The sequence below is a fragment of the Antedon mediterranea genome, chromosome 9 (genome assembly GCF_964355755.1).
Source record: "Antedon mediterranea chromosome 9, ecAntMedi1.1, whole genome shotgun sequence".
NCBI classification, from domain to species: domain Eukaryota; kingdom Metazoa; phylum Echinodermata; class Crinoidea; order Comatulida; family Antedonidae; genus Antedon; species Antedon mediterranea.
In genome coordinates, this window is record NC_092678.1 from 2,506,017 (window position 1) to 2,524,926 (window position 18,910).

General features: G+C 30.8%; 1 protein-coding gene across 1 annotated transcript in view; it reads left to right on the forward strand.

Annotated features, from left to right (window-relative positions):
• LOC140059516 (calcium/calmodulin-dependent protein kinase type 1D-like) overlaps window positions 1-18,910 on the forward strand; it is a 48,023-nt gene that overhangs the window by 17,717 nt on the left and 11,396 nt on the right. Inside the window, exons 4-8 of the mRNA XM_072105445.1 lie at window positions 13,467-13,605; window positions 14,292-14,491; window positions 14,826-14,938; window positions 15,396-15,474; window positions 16,949-17,036. Of these exons, the coding sequence (XP_071961546.1) occupies window positions 13,467-13,605; window positions 14,292-14,491; window positions 14,826-14,938; window positions 15,396-15,474; window positions 16,949-17,036 (619 nt within the window). The remainder of the gene's footprint in view (window positions 1-13,466; window positions 13,606-14,291; window positions 14,492-14,825; window positions 14,939-15,395; window positions 15,475-16,948; window positions 17,037-18,910) is intronic.

Genomic DNA, 18,910 nt, shown 5'->3' on the forward strand with positions numbered 1-18,910 from the left:
AATCTTGGTTTTTTTAAACTTGCATATTATCATTTGCAGATTGCATGTTTCATATACAATAAAGCTGATTAAAACTAGGGAACATATCAAAAGTATTTTACTGCAATTACTGCAGTAACTATACTATATTTGGTTTACTCTTTAACCGGTATTTGCAATTATCTTAGCTATCTTTTTTGGTAATTATCAATTATTGCAATGACTGCCTCATAAACTTTTACATCAAAATAACTTAAATCATACATTAAATTGCAGTAAAAAATGTAGTTTCTGCAATAATGTCAGATAACTTAGCTGATATAAATTATTAAATATTGTTTGTATCCTTCAATGATATTAATTTTGAACTGCTATGACCTAGCGCATCAATAGCAATGTGAAGGAGAGCATACAACAAAAGAATGAACTAGAATTTAATTCTAACTTATTATGAGAGCTGGTTAAATGTAGAAATGAATTCATATAAAAATTAATGAATTAAAACATTAGACCTGCTAATGTAAAAAGTGTATGAGTGCGCTACCGAGTTAATACTGCCATACAACCGCAGTAAGCCATGATTGTGATGATTGACGCACATCACATGACCATGTACGCCTGATATACGCCTGCCGTGTGGCAATAGACAAACGACACTAAGCTACTTATCTTCTACGTTGTGTCTTGTACTAAGCCGTGCATGGCTTCAGTGACGTACATCCAGGCAAGGAGATTTGTGATGTTGCTAGAATATAATGCATAAACTATATACACCTGTTGGGATATAGCTGTGTTATTTGCTATATCACTCAGCAGGCAATAGCAGATATGATAGAATAGGAGAATCAAAGCATCCTGTATGCTGTATCTTAATATGCATATAATACTTTATAAATTTAAAAAAACCAACATGGGTTAATGCCCTAACCTGATCTGAGTACCGTAATGTCATAAATTGTCATAGATTATAGGAATTAGTGTTTCCAACAAAATGCTATATCTTAATACAGAATTTTTTTAATGAACATCCATCAAAATGTAATTTAGATAATGGATAATGGTTGGTTGTCATACTATCTTACGGTAAATTGATTTATAAATACTATATATATAACTTACACATTTTTATTACAATCATTATACTGTATCTGGCAGTGATTTGAGCTGTTATGTAATTAAAGACCCCTTCCCTGCAATTTTGGACGTTTTTTTGGAAAATAATACATATATATCACTTTAAAAACATTAAACCATGTCATTCCTTGTCTTAAATGTACGTTTTATGGTAAATTATGATAAAAAGTGAGAAACAATGCACTACCTAAGTAGCTTGCGGCAATCGACCTCTTGTGGACGGTCTTAGGCCTAGCCTAGCTAGGCTTAGTTTTGTAGGCCTAGCTGGTAAACATCGATAACGTACGAACATCGTACGCTAGCTATATACCTAGCCTGACGTTGTATAGTTGCTGCATTAATTGTCTTTCTATTTTTGCCAGATTTCATTGATACAAATTGGGGAAAACCCGGTATTTTCGCTGAAAAGTTAGGAGTCTTCCATTTGTTTTGGCTTCACGATCGATCGAAAAGTGGGCGAATTACAGGTGAAAAACAAAAATATCAATCCGCGCGCAATGCATTTGGGATTTATATAGCGGGCCGCTATAATTATTAGAATCAATTTATTTTTCACATTTTTAACCGTTTAAAGACGAAAAAAGTTATCGCAATAGGACCATATATTATTATTTTTACATTAAATATAGTTTGTGATCTTAAATTAGATCTAAAAAACGTAGGGAATGGGGCTTTAAGCAATTAGACAATGGTCATCATTTGTATACCACCTTTTTAATATTTATGAATTATATAACTTAATATATTAAATAGCATAATATGATTTAAATCTTTTATAACATTCATTAGGCATATATGTACTGTATAGTATCTAATAATGATTTTACTAGCTATCAAATTTTTAAAATCTTTGTGGTCTAGTGATTAAAAGTGTTCTATATAAAGCAAGAGTTTGAATTTATCCAATAGAGTATACATATAAATAATAAATGTAATAAGATCTTTTTCATACAATGTGTATATAGCAACATATAAAATGTTGAGTCAACTGTGATTAAAATGTGACTACTGTTTTGCAGTGTAGACTGAACTATTGGACTTGGAACATAGCATGAAAGCCACGATGCTGTTATAGTAGCATTTCACAGTATATCAAGTCAAATCAGGTCAAATCATTACAGATACAAACATATTTTATCATGAATTATATAAGACTAGATGGTACGCTCGCTTCGCTCGCGTACCATCTAGGTCGTGCCCACAGATGGTTCTCGAATACACAGTAATTTCAGCGTAAAAAAATTCTTTTTTTTAATGTACGTACTGCAGGATGATAATAGTTATTATTGTTTACAGAAACGAATAAATAGACACGATGATTTATGTATTGAACTGAAATTAGCACACTGGAAATTACTTCCGAAAGAGAAACTTGTCACAAAATGAGTCCAAATTTGTTATTTGGACTCATTTAAACAAACCCAATTTGTGTTTTGTGTGTAATATTAGGGTTGAGGGATGGGGAAGAGGATATGGGTACAAAGAAGAACAATGTTTTAATATATTCTTTATCTACTCAGTAACGAAATATGTTTTTCATGTTTGATAGGCCTATAAATAATATACCACTTGATACAGTAACACATTTGCGATTTAATACTTTGTTAAAACTGTCACTGTTATAGTCCATTGAAATAGCATGTACATGTAACGATACACGTACCACTACAACGTTTATATTCTTTGTAATTATTAATTAATACAAACATTGAGAAGCAACTGTCAGTAGTACAGTTTATTTGTATATTGTACGTTTTGTATAACAGTAGGGCCTACTCACAGGCCTATAAATAATATACCACTTGATACAGTAACACATTTGCGACTTAATACTTTATTGTTAAAACTGTCACTGTCATAGTCGATTGAAATAGAATACGGTAGTACATGTAACGATACACGTACCACTACCGATCGTCAGACCTAGGTTCGAATCCAACTCTCGCCGCATTGCTTGTATCCGTAGGCAAGATACTTTACTTACGTTGCCTCTCTCCACCCAGGTGTATAAATGGGTACCCAGTTAGATCTACACACAACTTTGCGCTGGTTACCGGCTGCATTATGGGAGTATGTTTCCATACGTGTTTGATCCCAAAAAAAATACTGGGGTAATAATGCTTGTAAAGCGCCTTTGAGCATGATTACTCATGAAAAGGGCGCTATATAAATGTGGTATTATTATTATTATTATTATTACTTGTGTTAAAGCAAAGAGTTATTATTGGAATGTTCCATTCATCGGAAATCAATACATTTGTATAAATGTATATTAAATCTATCAAAATAGTATGTTTTTAAGAAAATAGGTCTGTCTTCAACATTATGATGCTGTACTCGAGCTGTTCAACCGGTTTTCATCCATTAAAAACAATTATCATAGGAGGAGATAGGAAAATGCGAAGCATCCTCGTATTATTGTATGCGGGTATTTTTCAAGATAGACATGCATTGGACAGTGTATACCACGATCGGAAAACACCCCTATTTGGGGCAAATCTAAATTCGTTTTAATCGTCAATAACTAATTATCGAACTCCATTTAATTAGTAAACAGGGTTACATCAGGTGGTTAAAATCAGTATCGAAAGTACGAACCAACTTTATATACCATCGAGTAAACATTCTAGAAGTAAGGCGCGATTTACCGAATTTTGCCCTTACGTAAATTTATATATAGATGACCACAAGAACTTCTCGGAATAGTGTAAATTACCATTTCTACATGAAAAGCAAACCTTTGGGCGTATTTTTATAAAATATGAAGTTTAAATCATCACTATCTTTGCGATAGATATTGAGATTATAAACAACTTAATATTGCCTTAAATATCATAATTATATTGTCAATAAAAAGGTAATTAAAGGTATATCAAAATTGCCTGCAGCTGAATTTTGTTTTTTTTTCTAAACTGGTTTTATAACAAGAATACAGTAAATCTCTAGTTTCCTATGCTTTTTTTTTTGGAAATATCAACACTATTTCATTTCTATAATGTACCCCAGCAACAAATGATCTCACATTTTGCATTGTTTGAAAACATATTAGAAATTTTATGTTATAATATTCACCTGTTTCCCTTACTTTTTTCATTTAAAGTTTGCTCATACTTTGCCTCAATTTCATAATTATTGCTTTATCATTTCCTTTGCATTCTGTCTTGTTTTTATGATTTCATATATAAAAAGTAGAAGTATATCTTGTGCCGAGCTTACCTGGATAAACCAATTGAGGCCATAGTTCATGGACTATACTATTTGTAGAAAGGGAATTCAATGAAAACTCCTCTTTTTGAGGAGAAATGCTATTGTTGGTTTATCCAGGTAAGCAGCATTCATAAACTACCAACACCACTGTTGGTTTGATTTGCATAATTTACACATTAATTTTACATAATTTACAACAAAATTAATTTTTTATATGTATTGTATGTGTTAACACCCAGTAATAAGGAAATTTAGGATATATATTTCAATCAGTTTAAAAATAGGAAGACAAAAAAGTGTGTCAGATGAGACTTGAACATAGTAGCTTTAGATCACAAGTCTAGCATTCATACCTGTAGCATTTAATGTTTAATGTTACATTTGAAACCAAAGTAAATAAACGTGTAAAATATTAGGGCAATTCTGTTTTAAGACACTTGATGAAGAAGAATAATTAAACAGTAAAAAGTGTATTCTGTTTCCTTTGTCTGTCATCCCGAAACGAAAGCTTGCAAATTTTGTACATCTGAACACACCTTAAGATTCTATACCATCAATCAAACCGACATTGTTTCCATATCTTCTGTCTGAAAGCAACTTAAGACTCACTCTCCTTTGGTCATTGCTCTGTTTAATACTGCTAACTCTTTCTAATGCTACCAGTAAGCCGTATAAACCACTTTCTTGATCGTAATTTTTGTTTCTATCTTTTTGATCTCTGGAGAGTTTAACACATCAAGTTTACATTATCATTATCTCATACAGATTTTAAGTATTAATTACTTTTCAAATAGTTAGTCTACCAGTTTTGTTATAAAAAGAAAATATACTATTTATATAATATTTAAAAAATTGACTATTGCTCTTCTGAATTAAAGCATGGTTTTATGCACATGTGTATTCATATTTCCATCTACTTTTGTGATGTAAAAATAATGCGCAACCAATCAGAGCTCAGAAACATTTGATTCATTTAAATATTGAATGTAGGATAAATAATACAACATAAATATTTTAAATATATTTTATAAAATAAATTTTGTTGATATTATTTTCATATATTCTGTATGATTGTCTAGATATATATTTTATCAGCGGAAATTAAATCTAATTATGACAACTATTAAAAATTGATATGACAATTTAGACAAACACCTGATATTTTATTGATTTATTTTTGTGCAGAAGTTAGTCGTTTGACGACGTTACAGTTAACTAGACTGTAATTTTGTAAGTGAAGTATGTAGGCAGGTTGTCCAAATAGGGTTGTGTGGTTCACGCTAGATTGTTGATATCCTGATTACATGGTTCACACTATATTGTTGATATCCTGATAACATGGTTCTCGCTAGATTGTTATTGTTTAGATCCGGATAACATGGTTCACACTATATTGTTTAGATCCTGATAACATGGTTCTTGCTAGATTGTTTATATTTACATCCTGATAACATGGTTCATGCTAGATCGTTATTATTTAGATTCTGATAACATGGTTCACGCTAGATTGTTATTATTTAGATTCTGATCACATGGTTCACGCTAGATTGTTTATATTTAGATCCTGATCACATGGTCCTCGCTAGATTATTTATATTTATCCTGATCACATGGTTCTCGCTAGATTGTTATTATTTAGATTATGATCACATGGTTCACGCTAGATTGTTTATATTTAGATCCTGATCACATGGTTCTCGCTAGATTGTTTATATTTATCCTGATCACATGGTTCTTGCTAGATTGTTTATATTTAGATCCTGATCACATGGTTCTCGCTAGATCGTTTATATTTAGATCCTGATCACATAAGGTTTTATTCTGAAGATGCTAGGCTAACGTTCAATATGGATTTGAGATGGTTCACTTCGAACAATGAATAGTGTTGATGAATAATGTCCAGTATTATTAGATGGTTCACAAGACCTTTTCTCCAGATCATGGACTAATAAGAGTTTTATTGATTAATCCATTTTTTTCCATTGATGGGACAGAAAATGTTTTTTCATTGGATACATAGAAAATATTGCTTAGGCAGCTCTGACTTTCTTTCCTGTTGACCACCACTCCTTCATTGAAGACCTCACCACACAACAGATGAATGAGTTCTGAATTAAAATCTAAAGCAATCAGAGTGATTCTTGTTAATAATACTGTAACAATGTTACAGTAGTTACGTCTTTAAATTATAAATGTTAGGTTGATTGTCATCCATCTTTGTTTCACATTTGTATCCGCAAAGTACTTAAACTATGATCAAACACAAAACATTCAATGTTTTTGTCGGCTCTTGAGATATATAAATTGCTTTCACACTGTAAAAAAAAGTGGATAGTGGTTGGTTTCCATGGGAATACTTGCGTTACTGAATACACTGTTTGTGTATGGATTTCCGAGAGGCTTATTATGTGGATTACATCAAATTGACCTGAATTTAATATATGTAAGTAGTATATGTTAGCTTTGATTAAACATTTAACATGTGGATTTTTAATAATAAATCATATAAAATAATTTTCGCAAATAGACACAATAATGTTAATAATTAATTGAAAGCTTTACAAAAATACGTCTGTTAATTTATTTTATAATATTATTTATTATATTATCAATTTTATTTCTTTTTTTCAATAGAATTATTATATCATTGTTTTGTATACATAATATCTAATATTAGTGATAATTAATATTGGTGAAAGCATTTTAATTTTTGTAATTTATTTCATCTATACAGTATGTTTAAATAATGATTGCCCATCCAGCCGAAGCTGATCATTTGGAAGTATGGAGTTTAAGAGTTGTCAGTATTGTTATTTGTGTTGTTCGTTGTCTTATCATTTGAAAGGGATGTTAAGCTGTAGGTTCATACATACAAAAGTCATGTTATCTACGAAAAAGGATATTAATCAAAAAGTGTAGGGGTCGTCTACTGGTTTAATGATTGTCGTGGGCGCAATTCCCAGTGACTACAAATAGCCTGTGAACGTTTATGATCAACTGCAGTATTGGTACATAAATTATATATTGAACTATTAATATCAAATATAATGTGTCCCGTTATTAAATCCTTATTGCATGTCATATAATATGACATTTTTATATAGATTTTTTAAACCTTTTTATTTTTTTTACTGTACAGGTTAAATTTAGCAATACACAGTTTGTTTAAGCTATACAAGTAATTTAATGATAGAAATGATGAATATCACATTACTATGACATCTCTTAGTGTCAAAATTGTCAGATCTGATGACATGAGTGGACTAAGTTTTAGAATCAATGGCAATTTATAGTATTAAATAGGTATTACTCGTCTATGGCATAGTCAATAATAGGCTACACTGTTCCAACCCAATCACAGGGTTCTATAGTCAAATGTTTCAAAAGGGTATATAGTCAATAAATTAATTATTTATAGCGGGGAAACACTGGGGATTCAATAATGGACTGCTTTGGCTAGGTTTAATGGCAGATAATTTAGGATAAATGCAATCTTGATGGCTATAAATAAAGTTCTACAATATGCTTTGGGAAATAGTTGTCATTTGCTTAAGATTTACATAAATATGCTCATGTTAAGTAATGTTTAAGTAGTGTAGTACGCCATGTAATTCCTAGAAGGAAGTAAATATTGAGAATGTCCTGATGAGTTTAAATTCAACTGGAACATAAATATGTTATCAAGTTATCTTTTTAAGAGTTAGCATACATGTGTCCCGAAAGATTTTTAGTTCAAATTTTTCTTTATTGTCTCTAAGGCCATGTGAACAATCTTGGTAGATTAAAATTGAGACAAGTAACATTTCATCGGTTGAATCATACCGCCATTCATATTTAGATTTCATACACCCTACATTTAAAACAAAATGTTGTTCATAGTCTAATGATCTAATGATCATTTTAATTGATGTAACGTTTTTTGCAAGTGTGTGAGATGTCTTTGTAATGTCCGACAAATCGGATTCATGTAAATTAAAACAAATAGATTGCAACATACTGTAGCTCGTGCCTAATTAAAAGCCTAAATATAAGGACTACATATTGTTATCACATTAATGTCTTCATAGTACATGCCCAGAGAAAAGAACAATGAACAATGTATATTGATGTTTGATTAACAATTAACAGCTGCAGCTAAGACCACTAAAGGCCTGTTGTTTTTTAATAATTAAATTGGAAATTATTTTTCTCTATTTCGTTCTCTGAAGAAATATCCGTTATTTTATGTTATACTGTATTCCAGTATATTTGATTGTAACACTGTGCATTTTATTATTATCGCTCAGTGTCATTAATTTAAAACAGAAATAGAACAAATTAAAATGTAGCTGGCATGTATGTTAACCGAAAATGTCACTACTTTAATGACACACAATAAAAAATGAGTACGCTATTGTCGTCTAGAAAATCAAGCTCTAGTCACTTATCGCTATCGAAAATACAGACAATTTATTTTAATGCTTTTCGAAGATTACTTTAAAAAAACTTTTTCCTATAACAGATACGATACTGTAGATAACTGATTTATTTTGATGTACATATTATAAGATGTTTATAGTTAAATATTTATGTTTACAGAAATAGAAACTGTATAGCACCCTGTCACATTGTCATATTATCTAGCTAAGTTGCTATGAGTTTTTTTCTATGGTTAGGGTAGTAGAAAGCTATAGCTTGGTGGTTAATGTGCTTGCCTTTCAATCCCAATGTCCGGGGTTCAATCCTGAGCTAGTGCCAAGGTTGTAACTCATGACACTTTCAACTCCACTCCCTAAGCCTCAAATGAGACTTGGTTTATAGGCACGATAAATTATTAAATAGTTTATCCATCCTGTAATTGGCAAGTTACTCGCTTTTGGATGTGTGTGAAATTTAAAAAAAGTAAATAAAAAAGTACCGTAGAACAAACGCTTTATACTAACCATTTGTATTCATTTTATTTCTTCTGTTCACTTGGGATATGTTTCGTATACAATATTTAATTAGCTTAAGTTTTGATTGATGTTCACAGCAGCTGTTGGTTATTTTAAAGCTAGATAGCTAATTGTGAATTACAAGACTATAAGTGATAATAAATATTCCAAGTTTCATTTATATGGTAAGGTGTAAGTGTAGTACAAAAACTGGCAGATTTTGTAATTAGTGCAGGTTGGAATCGCAGGCATTGTTCTGTTGGTTACTCAACCCACAGTGTTTAAACGATTCTTGTGTCTCATATACACTAAACCAAAGAATATATTTGGTAAATAGTAGGTAGGGTACTGTCTGTGTCTGTAACAAGCCCAACCCCACTTGCAAAACCTGCCTTTAATATCATCTTGGAAGGGAAATTTTGTTAGTGTTTTTAAACCTTTTTTGTTAAAGTAAAGCCATTGAAATAGAATGTTGCAGCTAAAAGCCAATTGTAGTTTAAATTCTGTACAGGTTTAATTGATTATAATTAAATATAGCATAGTGAGAGTTACAAAGTGAGTGAGAGAAAATTACAGAGTGATTGAGTGAAAACTGGCAAGTAATTGAGGCGATTGATGAGTGAATTAAGTAGTTAAATATGTAATAATGATGTTAGATGGTGACTCTAATTTGAACTAGTGAATATTTCTTGCCCATCATGGGTGAAAAACTAGGCATTTTTATTGTATTACTACAATTCCTTCAGTATCATGACAAATTATATGATACAGCATCACATGTGTATCACGTATGATATATCTAGGTACGGTACACCTTCCATAATAGTCAAATTCTATGATACAGTATCACATGTGTATCTAGGTATATAACCTTTCATGATACAGAATTATCATGCAATGCTTTATCACTGGACAAATAATGACATAAATTATAGAGAGGAATAAATGTAAAAAGATGTTTATAGCCAACATACAAATGTCGGTCTATAGTAATTTAATTTGACTAATTTTATGTATATGAATTGTTGATTTAGCGATTTGTCTTATTCTCACAGGTTTTCTGATCATGTGTATACCGTTTCACAATAATATTTTATTTCAGTGTTGTCAGAAATAGCTAAGATAGATTTTCGGTGTCATGTTGTTTTAGATGTAATTTATCCTAGATGGACTGTATTTACATAGCATTTATCTACTTGACAGAGAAAAGTTATAAGAAATTGCCCTAGTGCTAGGATACAGGGAATCCCATTGGACAATATTAATGTTTCTGTTGGTTAAATGTGAAGGATTTAACCTTAATCCCATTGGTCAACGTCAACATGCTACGAAGAGGTTCTAAAGATATGGGTGCCATTGAATATGTTGATATATCAGTCGCCTACAAATAATGTGATGTGAAGTTTTACAATATGGGTAATCCCATTAGCTGATGTTGACATTACAGCTGTCTAGTAGTATTTCAAATACTTCTCTGAAGTTCTATGATATATATAATTCCATTGAATAATATTGATATTCCAGTCCAAGCATTTTATAATAGGGGTAATCCCATTGGCCGATATTGACATTATTGTCTGGTAGTTTTTTAAATGTTTATCCGAAGTGCTATGGTATGGATAATCCCATTGGATATTGACATTCCAGTCCAAGCATTTTATAATAGGGGTAATCCCATTGGCCAATATTGACATTACTGTTTGCGATAATTAATAAGTTTATCCATAGTGTTATGATATGAGTAATCCCATTAGTAACATTACTATCTATATTGATATGCTGCTAAAATAATGTTTTTATTAGTTGGCTTGTATGTCCATAGATTGGATAACATTACTGTAGACCATTAGACTGGTAGATTCTTCTATTGCAACAAATGCTAATGGAGTTGTACAAAGTGATATTATACAGTCACGTGTAATAAATATGATATAATCCCAGGAGGCCAGCTGGGATTATACTTGGATATTTCTTATGTAAAAATTGATATTTTAGTTCAGGACTACGATTATGCTGATGTACTCAAGCATGGTCTCTGAAATTGTTGAGGTGGAATTAAATTTTGCACTGTTTAACTATGAATATTTTGTTATCATTAGAACACTGTACAGTATATTTCAGTGTATTGAACAACTTAAAAATAAATGCTATGGTAACCATGTCTAAATTAGGAGATGCGCGGGATTCAATATTTGAGCATATGTTGTTTTGCGTATTTGTCTATTTTCAAATGAAATCCATTCAAAAAATTGTTAGATTTGTCAATAGGTAGGTGTTCTAAACAGTGTAAGAATATCCCTTTAAATGGGAGTTATCCTGCAGTTAGGAATGCTATCATATACCATATTACATATCATGTGTCAAATTGCATTTCTTCTCATATTATTATTTTTTGATAGGTTGATTTTGTAATTAAGCCTTGACGATTTATCATATTCTGCTTTAGTATTCATTGACAGAGATTGTCCTCAAAACACTATTGATCTGTATATATTAATTATGAATATAAGTCTACCTTGAATTAATACATTGTAAGTGCATTGTCCTTCGCAGGGATGAATCTAGCATTTTTTTACATATAATAGTAATAATCTAAAATAGATACCAATATGTTAATAATTTCATTTTTAGCTGTCAAAAGAAGAGCGTATGCAAGGGCTACCTCTGGATCTGCCCCAGATTCTCCCATATATTTAAAGTAGAGAGTATATCTGGAAGTTTGAAAATAAGTATTTGTTGATTAGAAAAACTCTTTAAAACAGGTGGGAGGAGCAGACAGAGGTGCCCTACGGTTTACTTTGTCTCATGTCATCTCCATCCATCAATACATTTTATTTTGTTGAAGTTTTTACTGTGGTTTCTATTTTAATTTTGTATTTAAAGATAGAGATAAACTTTATATGAACAGTTTTATTCAACCAAAAACGATTAGGATGCCAAGGTCTGTTTATTTAAAACACCTATATTTCCTCTTTTATACATATTTAAATCGTTTATAATAATAACAATTTCCTTTAATATATTTTAATAACACTGTGAATTTGTCGGTTAAGCCCAGTGATATGCTAACTAGCCTAGAGTTTTCTGATAATGATCAGTCAGTAGAAAGCTCTGTCTACACTATCAAACTAGTTTGACGAGATAAGTATGATATGCCCAAATATGGTAGTGATATGCCCAAATATGGTAGTGATATGCCCATATATTGTAGTGATATGACATCATCATGTTTTTTGTCACATAAAGTTTGATAGTGTAGACAGAGCTTTCTACTGACTGATCATTATCTGAAAACTCTAGGCTAGTTAGCATATCACTGGGCTTAAGAAAGCCTGGGTAATATTTAATCAAGTAATTGATTGAACCTAAGACTGAAAAAAAGATGTTTGATCCCAGAAAGAAAATATTAATTATTTTTCTGATCCACTGTTTTGCAATCAAACAAATAGGTAGATATGTAGATCAAACGGTTTACAAGAAAATATGACCTTTAAAAAATCATTTCTGCATACTAATGGGTCGTTATGCATGCCTTAAAACTAACATTACAAATATTAAACATGAACATTTCATAACTAATACAGTACTTACTTCTTAAATGCATACATATCATGATATAATAAACAACATTAAATTTAAAATTAAATAGTTATATATTTATTTTTATTTGACTAATACATATACTGTATATTTCCATATTTAATTTCATATTACATTCTGGACTTGTATATTTAGTCCTTGCATTACCAAACTAGACACAACTTTTTCTAATCTAGTCAGTTGATGTCACAAAAACCAAATGCAACCAACTAACAATTTACCATTTTGCCTGAAAGTGGCATGATTTACATACAGGTGTCCTCAGTTTTCAGAAATTTCAGAAATATTTCCCTTCCCTAGTTTCAATAATTTAACCTCATTTTAAAATATCAAGGGTAGCACAAAAGGAACATAAAATATTGGATAACTTTATGATTAATGTTAAAGAATGTCTATTTTATGCCTAGCTTACCTAGATAAACCAATAATAGCCATTCTCATTGAAGAGTGAAATATAACTCGAAAAGTAGAAAATTTTGTATACTATTAAGATTATTAGGGCATTGTTAATGTTAATATTGTAAATGTTATTCTATTCTTTTATACTATAATTTGATCTATAAGTTCAATTTCAAAATGTTGTTTACGTTAACTGCTCATTATGTAACATTATTTGCCCTTTTATTCTTACAGAGTGACGGGTGGAGAGCTTTTCGATCGGATTATCGAGAGAGGGAGCTACACTGAAAAAGATGCAAGTTTTGCAATTCATCAAATTCTTGAGGCCATAAAGTTTGTCCATGATCTTGGAATCGTGCATCGAGATCTAAAGGTACGTTTACAAGACAAATATTTACCTTAGCCTAGAAGACACTCAAAGACCACCAGTCGGTTTCATAATCATAAAAGTGATTTTATCTTGAGATTTTTCGCTGATATACCATTGAAGATTTAGATAAACATTCTTCAGTTTCATCATGTGCACTTGTAATTGATACATTCAATATGTTTATTTAGCCATTAAGTAACACAGTAGGAAGTCTTTTATAGCCGTATAAAGTCTGTATTATCAAGATCAAAATGAACAAAATATATACATAAACATTTCCTTATCCTTTTTTTTATGTGGTTGAAGTAAAGGAATGCTATTACATTAATGAAATTGAAATATTCAAGCCTTAATGTCATTGTTCATAACCTTTTCAATAATCCAGGGTCCATTAATGTGAACCTCAGAGAAACTTAGTAGTTGTAGGTTGCATTGAAAAATGAAACGGTTTCACTAGGTGGCTGTGTATATCATCAAAACATATTATTTTATTACCTGTGTATTAAATTTTATTTGATCAATAATTCGTATAATTATTATTTTTTTTCCAAAACTAATTTTCTGCTTCTAAAAATGTTGCTTTTGTACTTACTGTATCATCATCATAGATATTGTGTTTGCTAATCATTTTTATGATTCTCTTTCGGCCCTATCAAATGAAAATTATTATTATTATTACAATTTTGTAGCCTGAAAATTTGTTATACTACTCCCCGGATGAAGATGCAAAGATAATGATCAGTGATTTTGGGTTGTCGAAAATGGAAGAATCCGGCGACATGTCAACAGCGTGTGGAACACCTGGATACGTTGCTCCGGAAGTCTTGATGCAAAAACCGTACGGAAAAGCCATAGATATCTGGTCAATAGGAGTCATATCGTACATTTTGTAAGTTATCATATTTGTGATGTACTAATAATAATAATGACTATGAAGAAACATAACATTATGAGTTACTGAGCATGCTTACAAACCAATTTCTGTTGTGATAGCTTTTGTGCTTATTCCATTTTCAGACTTTTTCATTTCATTCCATGGATTAGATGGAAATCTATATAAACATGTACAGTTTATGCATTTATAGATTAGTAGACTTTTAGATATAAGTAGTGCTACCACATCTGATCAACAGGCCTACTTTCTCTTCCAGCCAGGGATTGTTTTCATGCGAAACAATGTAAATTTGTTCAAAAGACGAAACTTAACCTTCTTTCTTTTGCAGACTATGTGGGTATCCTCCATTTTATGACGATGATGACAGTAAATTATTTGATCAGATTTTGAAGGGAGAATATGAGTTTGACTCACCGTACTGGGACGATATCTCAGAGTCTGGTATGTCTTAAAGTGCATCTTTGGTAGATATATTTTCTGTGTATTGCTACGTGTTAAGACTTGTGGTTTGTTTACACATTGATACTTTGTATATGTGACTAAATTAATTTATGTTGTCTGCCTCAATTAAAGACCATCTAAATCTGAGAATAGAGTTAATATATTACAAATAGAGAGTAAACTAAACGAAATGATTGAGAGTAAATTGAGAGAGCACATAAAAATAGCAATCTCCTCTAATGATAACCTAATCATGCCAAGAAGTCAATGAGTTCGTTCAAGAGTTTAAAGACCCAGTATGTCTTTTAGATGCCAGAGAAGTCTTCCTCTCGGAGCTTACTGGCATCAGTTGGAGGAACAAACATGTAATGTAATGTTTTCAAACCACAATGAAAATTGTCCTGCATTGTGTTAATTTTTTCTTCAATATACCTTTCTCCTCTTTTTTTCTAATCAGCAAAAGATTTTATAAGGAACCTAATGCAAGTTGACCCAGACAAACGATATACATGTGACCAATGTATAAACCACCCATGGTAAGCAATTGATAAATTTTTAATTAAATTTCAGCTGTTCATTAATGTTTGCCTGATGTTATCAAATGTCATATTGGATACATTCAACATACGCTTCGTTTTTGTGCATGTAATTTGAGATTCTATACAAGATTGTATGTATCGTTACAAGTTTAAAATTAGTTATGGTAAATAATTTTAACATTTTTTTATAATTTATAATATTATAAGTGCATAAACAGGTTTAAAACAAAATAATGTTACCAATTTAGGTATAATACTAATGTTATAATATTTATTTATATTTTTAAAAATGTATTTTTTATTTATAATAAAAAATTAAGTGTGTATAACGTATATTATTAAAAATCTATACGCCTTAAAAATTAAAAAACATAACATATGTTCTGCTATAAACTCACACCCAAACTTGATCACTTATTTTGACTACCAGCCAATAATTAATCATTTATTAATGTATTATTTGTGGAAAATCAATAAACAACAACAACCCTCATGTTCCAGGGAGTGGCCTTATATCCTACCCAGTATTAAAAGCCTATGTGATATTCCAGTGAATTTAACAATGTGCCAAGATACACTATTAGCTTGATATTAATAATCTTCATCTATAGCTGACCTATTTTTGTATCAAAATGATAAACCTTTAACCTAACCTATACATATAACACAACGGTAACATTTCCCAGCTGCATTGTGCGGCAGTCAATTTGAATTAAATGATTATCGCCGCGAGGCCTGGCTTGTCCATTCTGGTTACCATAAGCAGTATTCTAGAGGTGATGTTTTCTTCACTAACTTTGTAACCCATCTATATCCACGTAATTTGTTTTTTCCCTAGTGGCATGAAACGACAGGTAATAATATGCTAAAATGAAAATCATCACCTGAAAAATCTTCAAAATAATCTTTTTCAGATCATAAAAGGAATATTATTCGATGGAAGTGGTTCAGTGCCATCTTCAAATTGATTATCTATTAGAAAATATTATTTACTTTTAAATTAAAAACTAGATATTATGGAAATGGACGTTAAAAAGATTACACTGACCAATATCATCAACAAATCAATTGAGCATTAAGAAGCCAGGTGTTTGTAATTTCATCAGTAAATACACACGCACATAATTTCTGCAGATACTTGAACTTTGAACTCATTTACAGAATTACTTCTATATTCTATGATATTAATAAATGTGTGATAACCATTACAGAGAAAAGCTAAATTGGTTTCTCGGAAATAACAGTTTATTGGGCCAAAACAATTTAAAAGAATATAATTAAGTGACTATTTCAAAGAATGTCATTTTATTTTTATTATTTTTAACAGAATTCTATTTTACTATTTGTCATAAATGGTTATTAATATTTTTAAATATTTTTCCTTTTTGCATCATTATTTAAATAAATCTGTCATCAATGATATTACTTTTATCAATTTTCTTCATCTGTTTTAATGTATTGCCTCTTCCAGGATTTCTGGCAACACTGCTCTTGATAAAGATATTCACTCAACTGTTAGTGCACAAATGAAGAAGAATTTCGCACGGAAGAAGTGGAAGGTAAGAAAGAAATAAAGCTCTGTCTACACTATCAAACTAGTTTTTGAAAGTATGATGTGCCTGTATATGGTAGTGATATGCCCAAACATGGTAGTGATATGAGATCATCATGTCCATATATGATCATATTACATTTTTTTGTCACATAAAATTTGTTAGTTTAAGGAAACTGTAAAGTATAGCCCCTCCTTTGGGACACCCCTTTTCAGGAGACTAGACTTCTGCAACTAATGAGAGATAATATATGTCTTAACACTACAGTCAACCCCTATTCAGGGTACACCTCTATTAAGGGTACACTTTGTTTCCCAAAATGTCCCCTTAATATAAGGGTTCTACTTAACAAAACATAGCGTCAAGACAATCTGTAAATGGTAAGCTTTAAACCACAAACATCACTCAATTTGTTCAACATTAGCTCAAAATTCTGTTCAATTAAACTACCGAATATCAAGAATTTAAATAATTTATTCATAGCTTAATTCAATACATCTGACAGATTTTATTTAATGCATGATTTAATTTGTTCTTTTGTAGTGCCTAGGAAAAAAAAATTTGTTGCCAATCATGTTTATTCATGACGACGATAAATCAAGCAAAATGCAGACGGAATCAATAAAGATTCATTTCAATTTATTATTATGCTGATTTAACAAAATGAAACAAATTTCTGTGAGATTAATTCACTACGATTTTTTATGAACCTAAATTTGAAAATCTTAAGAGATATTTTTAGGTCGCTGTAGATTTTACACATGTCATTTAAAAATTATTATTATAAATTGCTGACAACTTGATCTCTAGCAGTTTATCCTTATATGGCTCTTATTGTGCATATGTAGATTTTGAATAGAAACTCTTGAGAGAACATTTGTTTTTAACTATGCAACTCGGTAATATATGTTTTTCGTGCAACGTAGATCATTCATTGCCAATTCGTCAGCTTTGTTTTTTCATTAAACAATTGTCATGTGACATCCGCTTTACAATTATTCATCAAAGATCTTCCAAGTCAGTAAATCGGTAATTGCGTAAGACCTTTGTGTGCATGTTCTTTTTCAGATTCATAGCACAATGTCACGCAAGATCCTGCTAGTTATATTTGTTATTCTCGACAATTGAATACTGCTCCAAGTAATAAGATTTTGAGTTTGAATTTAATTAGTAATTACGGAATCTCGTCAATAAGGAAGTATTGTTACCTGGTTTGATCACGAAGCAAAACAGGATTTCCAAAATATTATGTTTATGCACTTGAGATTATGCAAGCTTTTAAGTACCACACGCCTTTGATACGGTTTTAGATTTGACCTTGTTGACATTTTCTATTTGCTGTTGGTGCTGACTAAGAGGGTCCACCTGATAAAATAGGTCAACGTTGTAGTGTTGTGGTCTTTTAAAGATACAAGATTATTATTCCAAATATGTCTCATGAGCTTATATTTGCATCTGTATTATTGAATGCGCTGCTTCCACAACATTATTGTCCAATATATACATTTATAGAAATTTATTTTTTTTGTAAACTGTAAATTGTAAATTTAAGTTGTTTTCAGTGCTTTTTTTTCGAATATGCTATCAAGTTCGCAGAAAGGATTTCATAATGTAACTGGAGTATAAAACGATAACAATTCCTCCCACATTTAATTTGTTCCTAACTTCGCAGCTAATTCTTAATTTTATTGTCAGCTATCAGTAGAATGGTAGATCACCATCTGGAATCGGTACAATAGAAAATAAAAATCAATGTTAGTCACGATGAAAATTGATTAGTGATTTACATTCAATCTAATCTTGCATCACAAAAAGTACAAGCTCATTATGTTTGAAACATGTTTACTAAGAATATCTGAATCTACTCTATCAAAAGAATC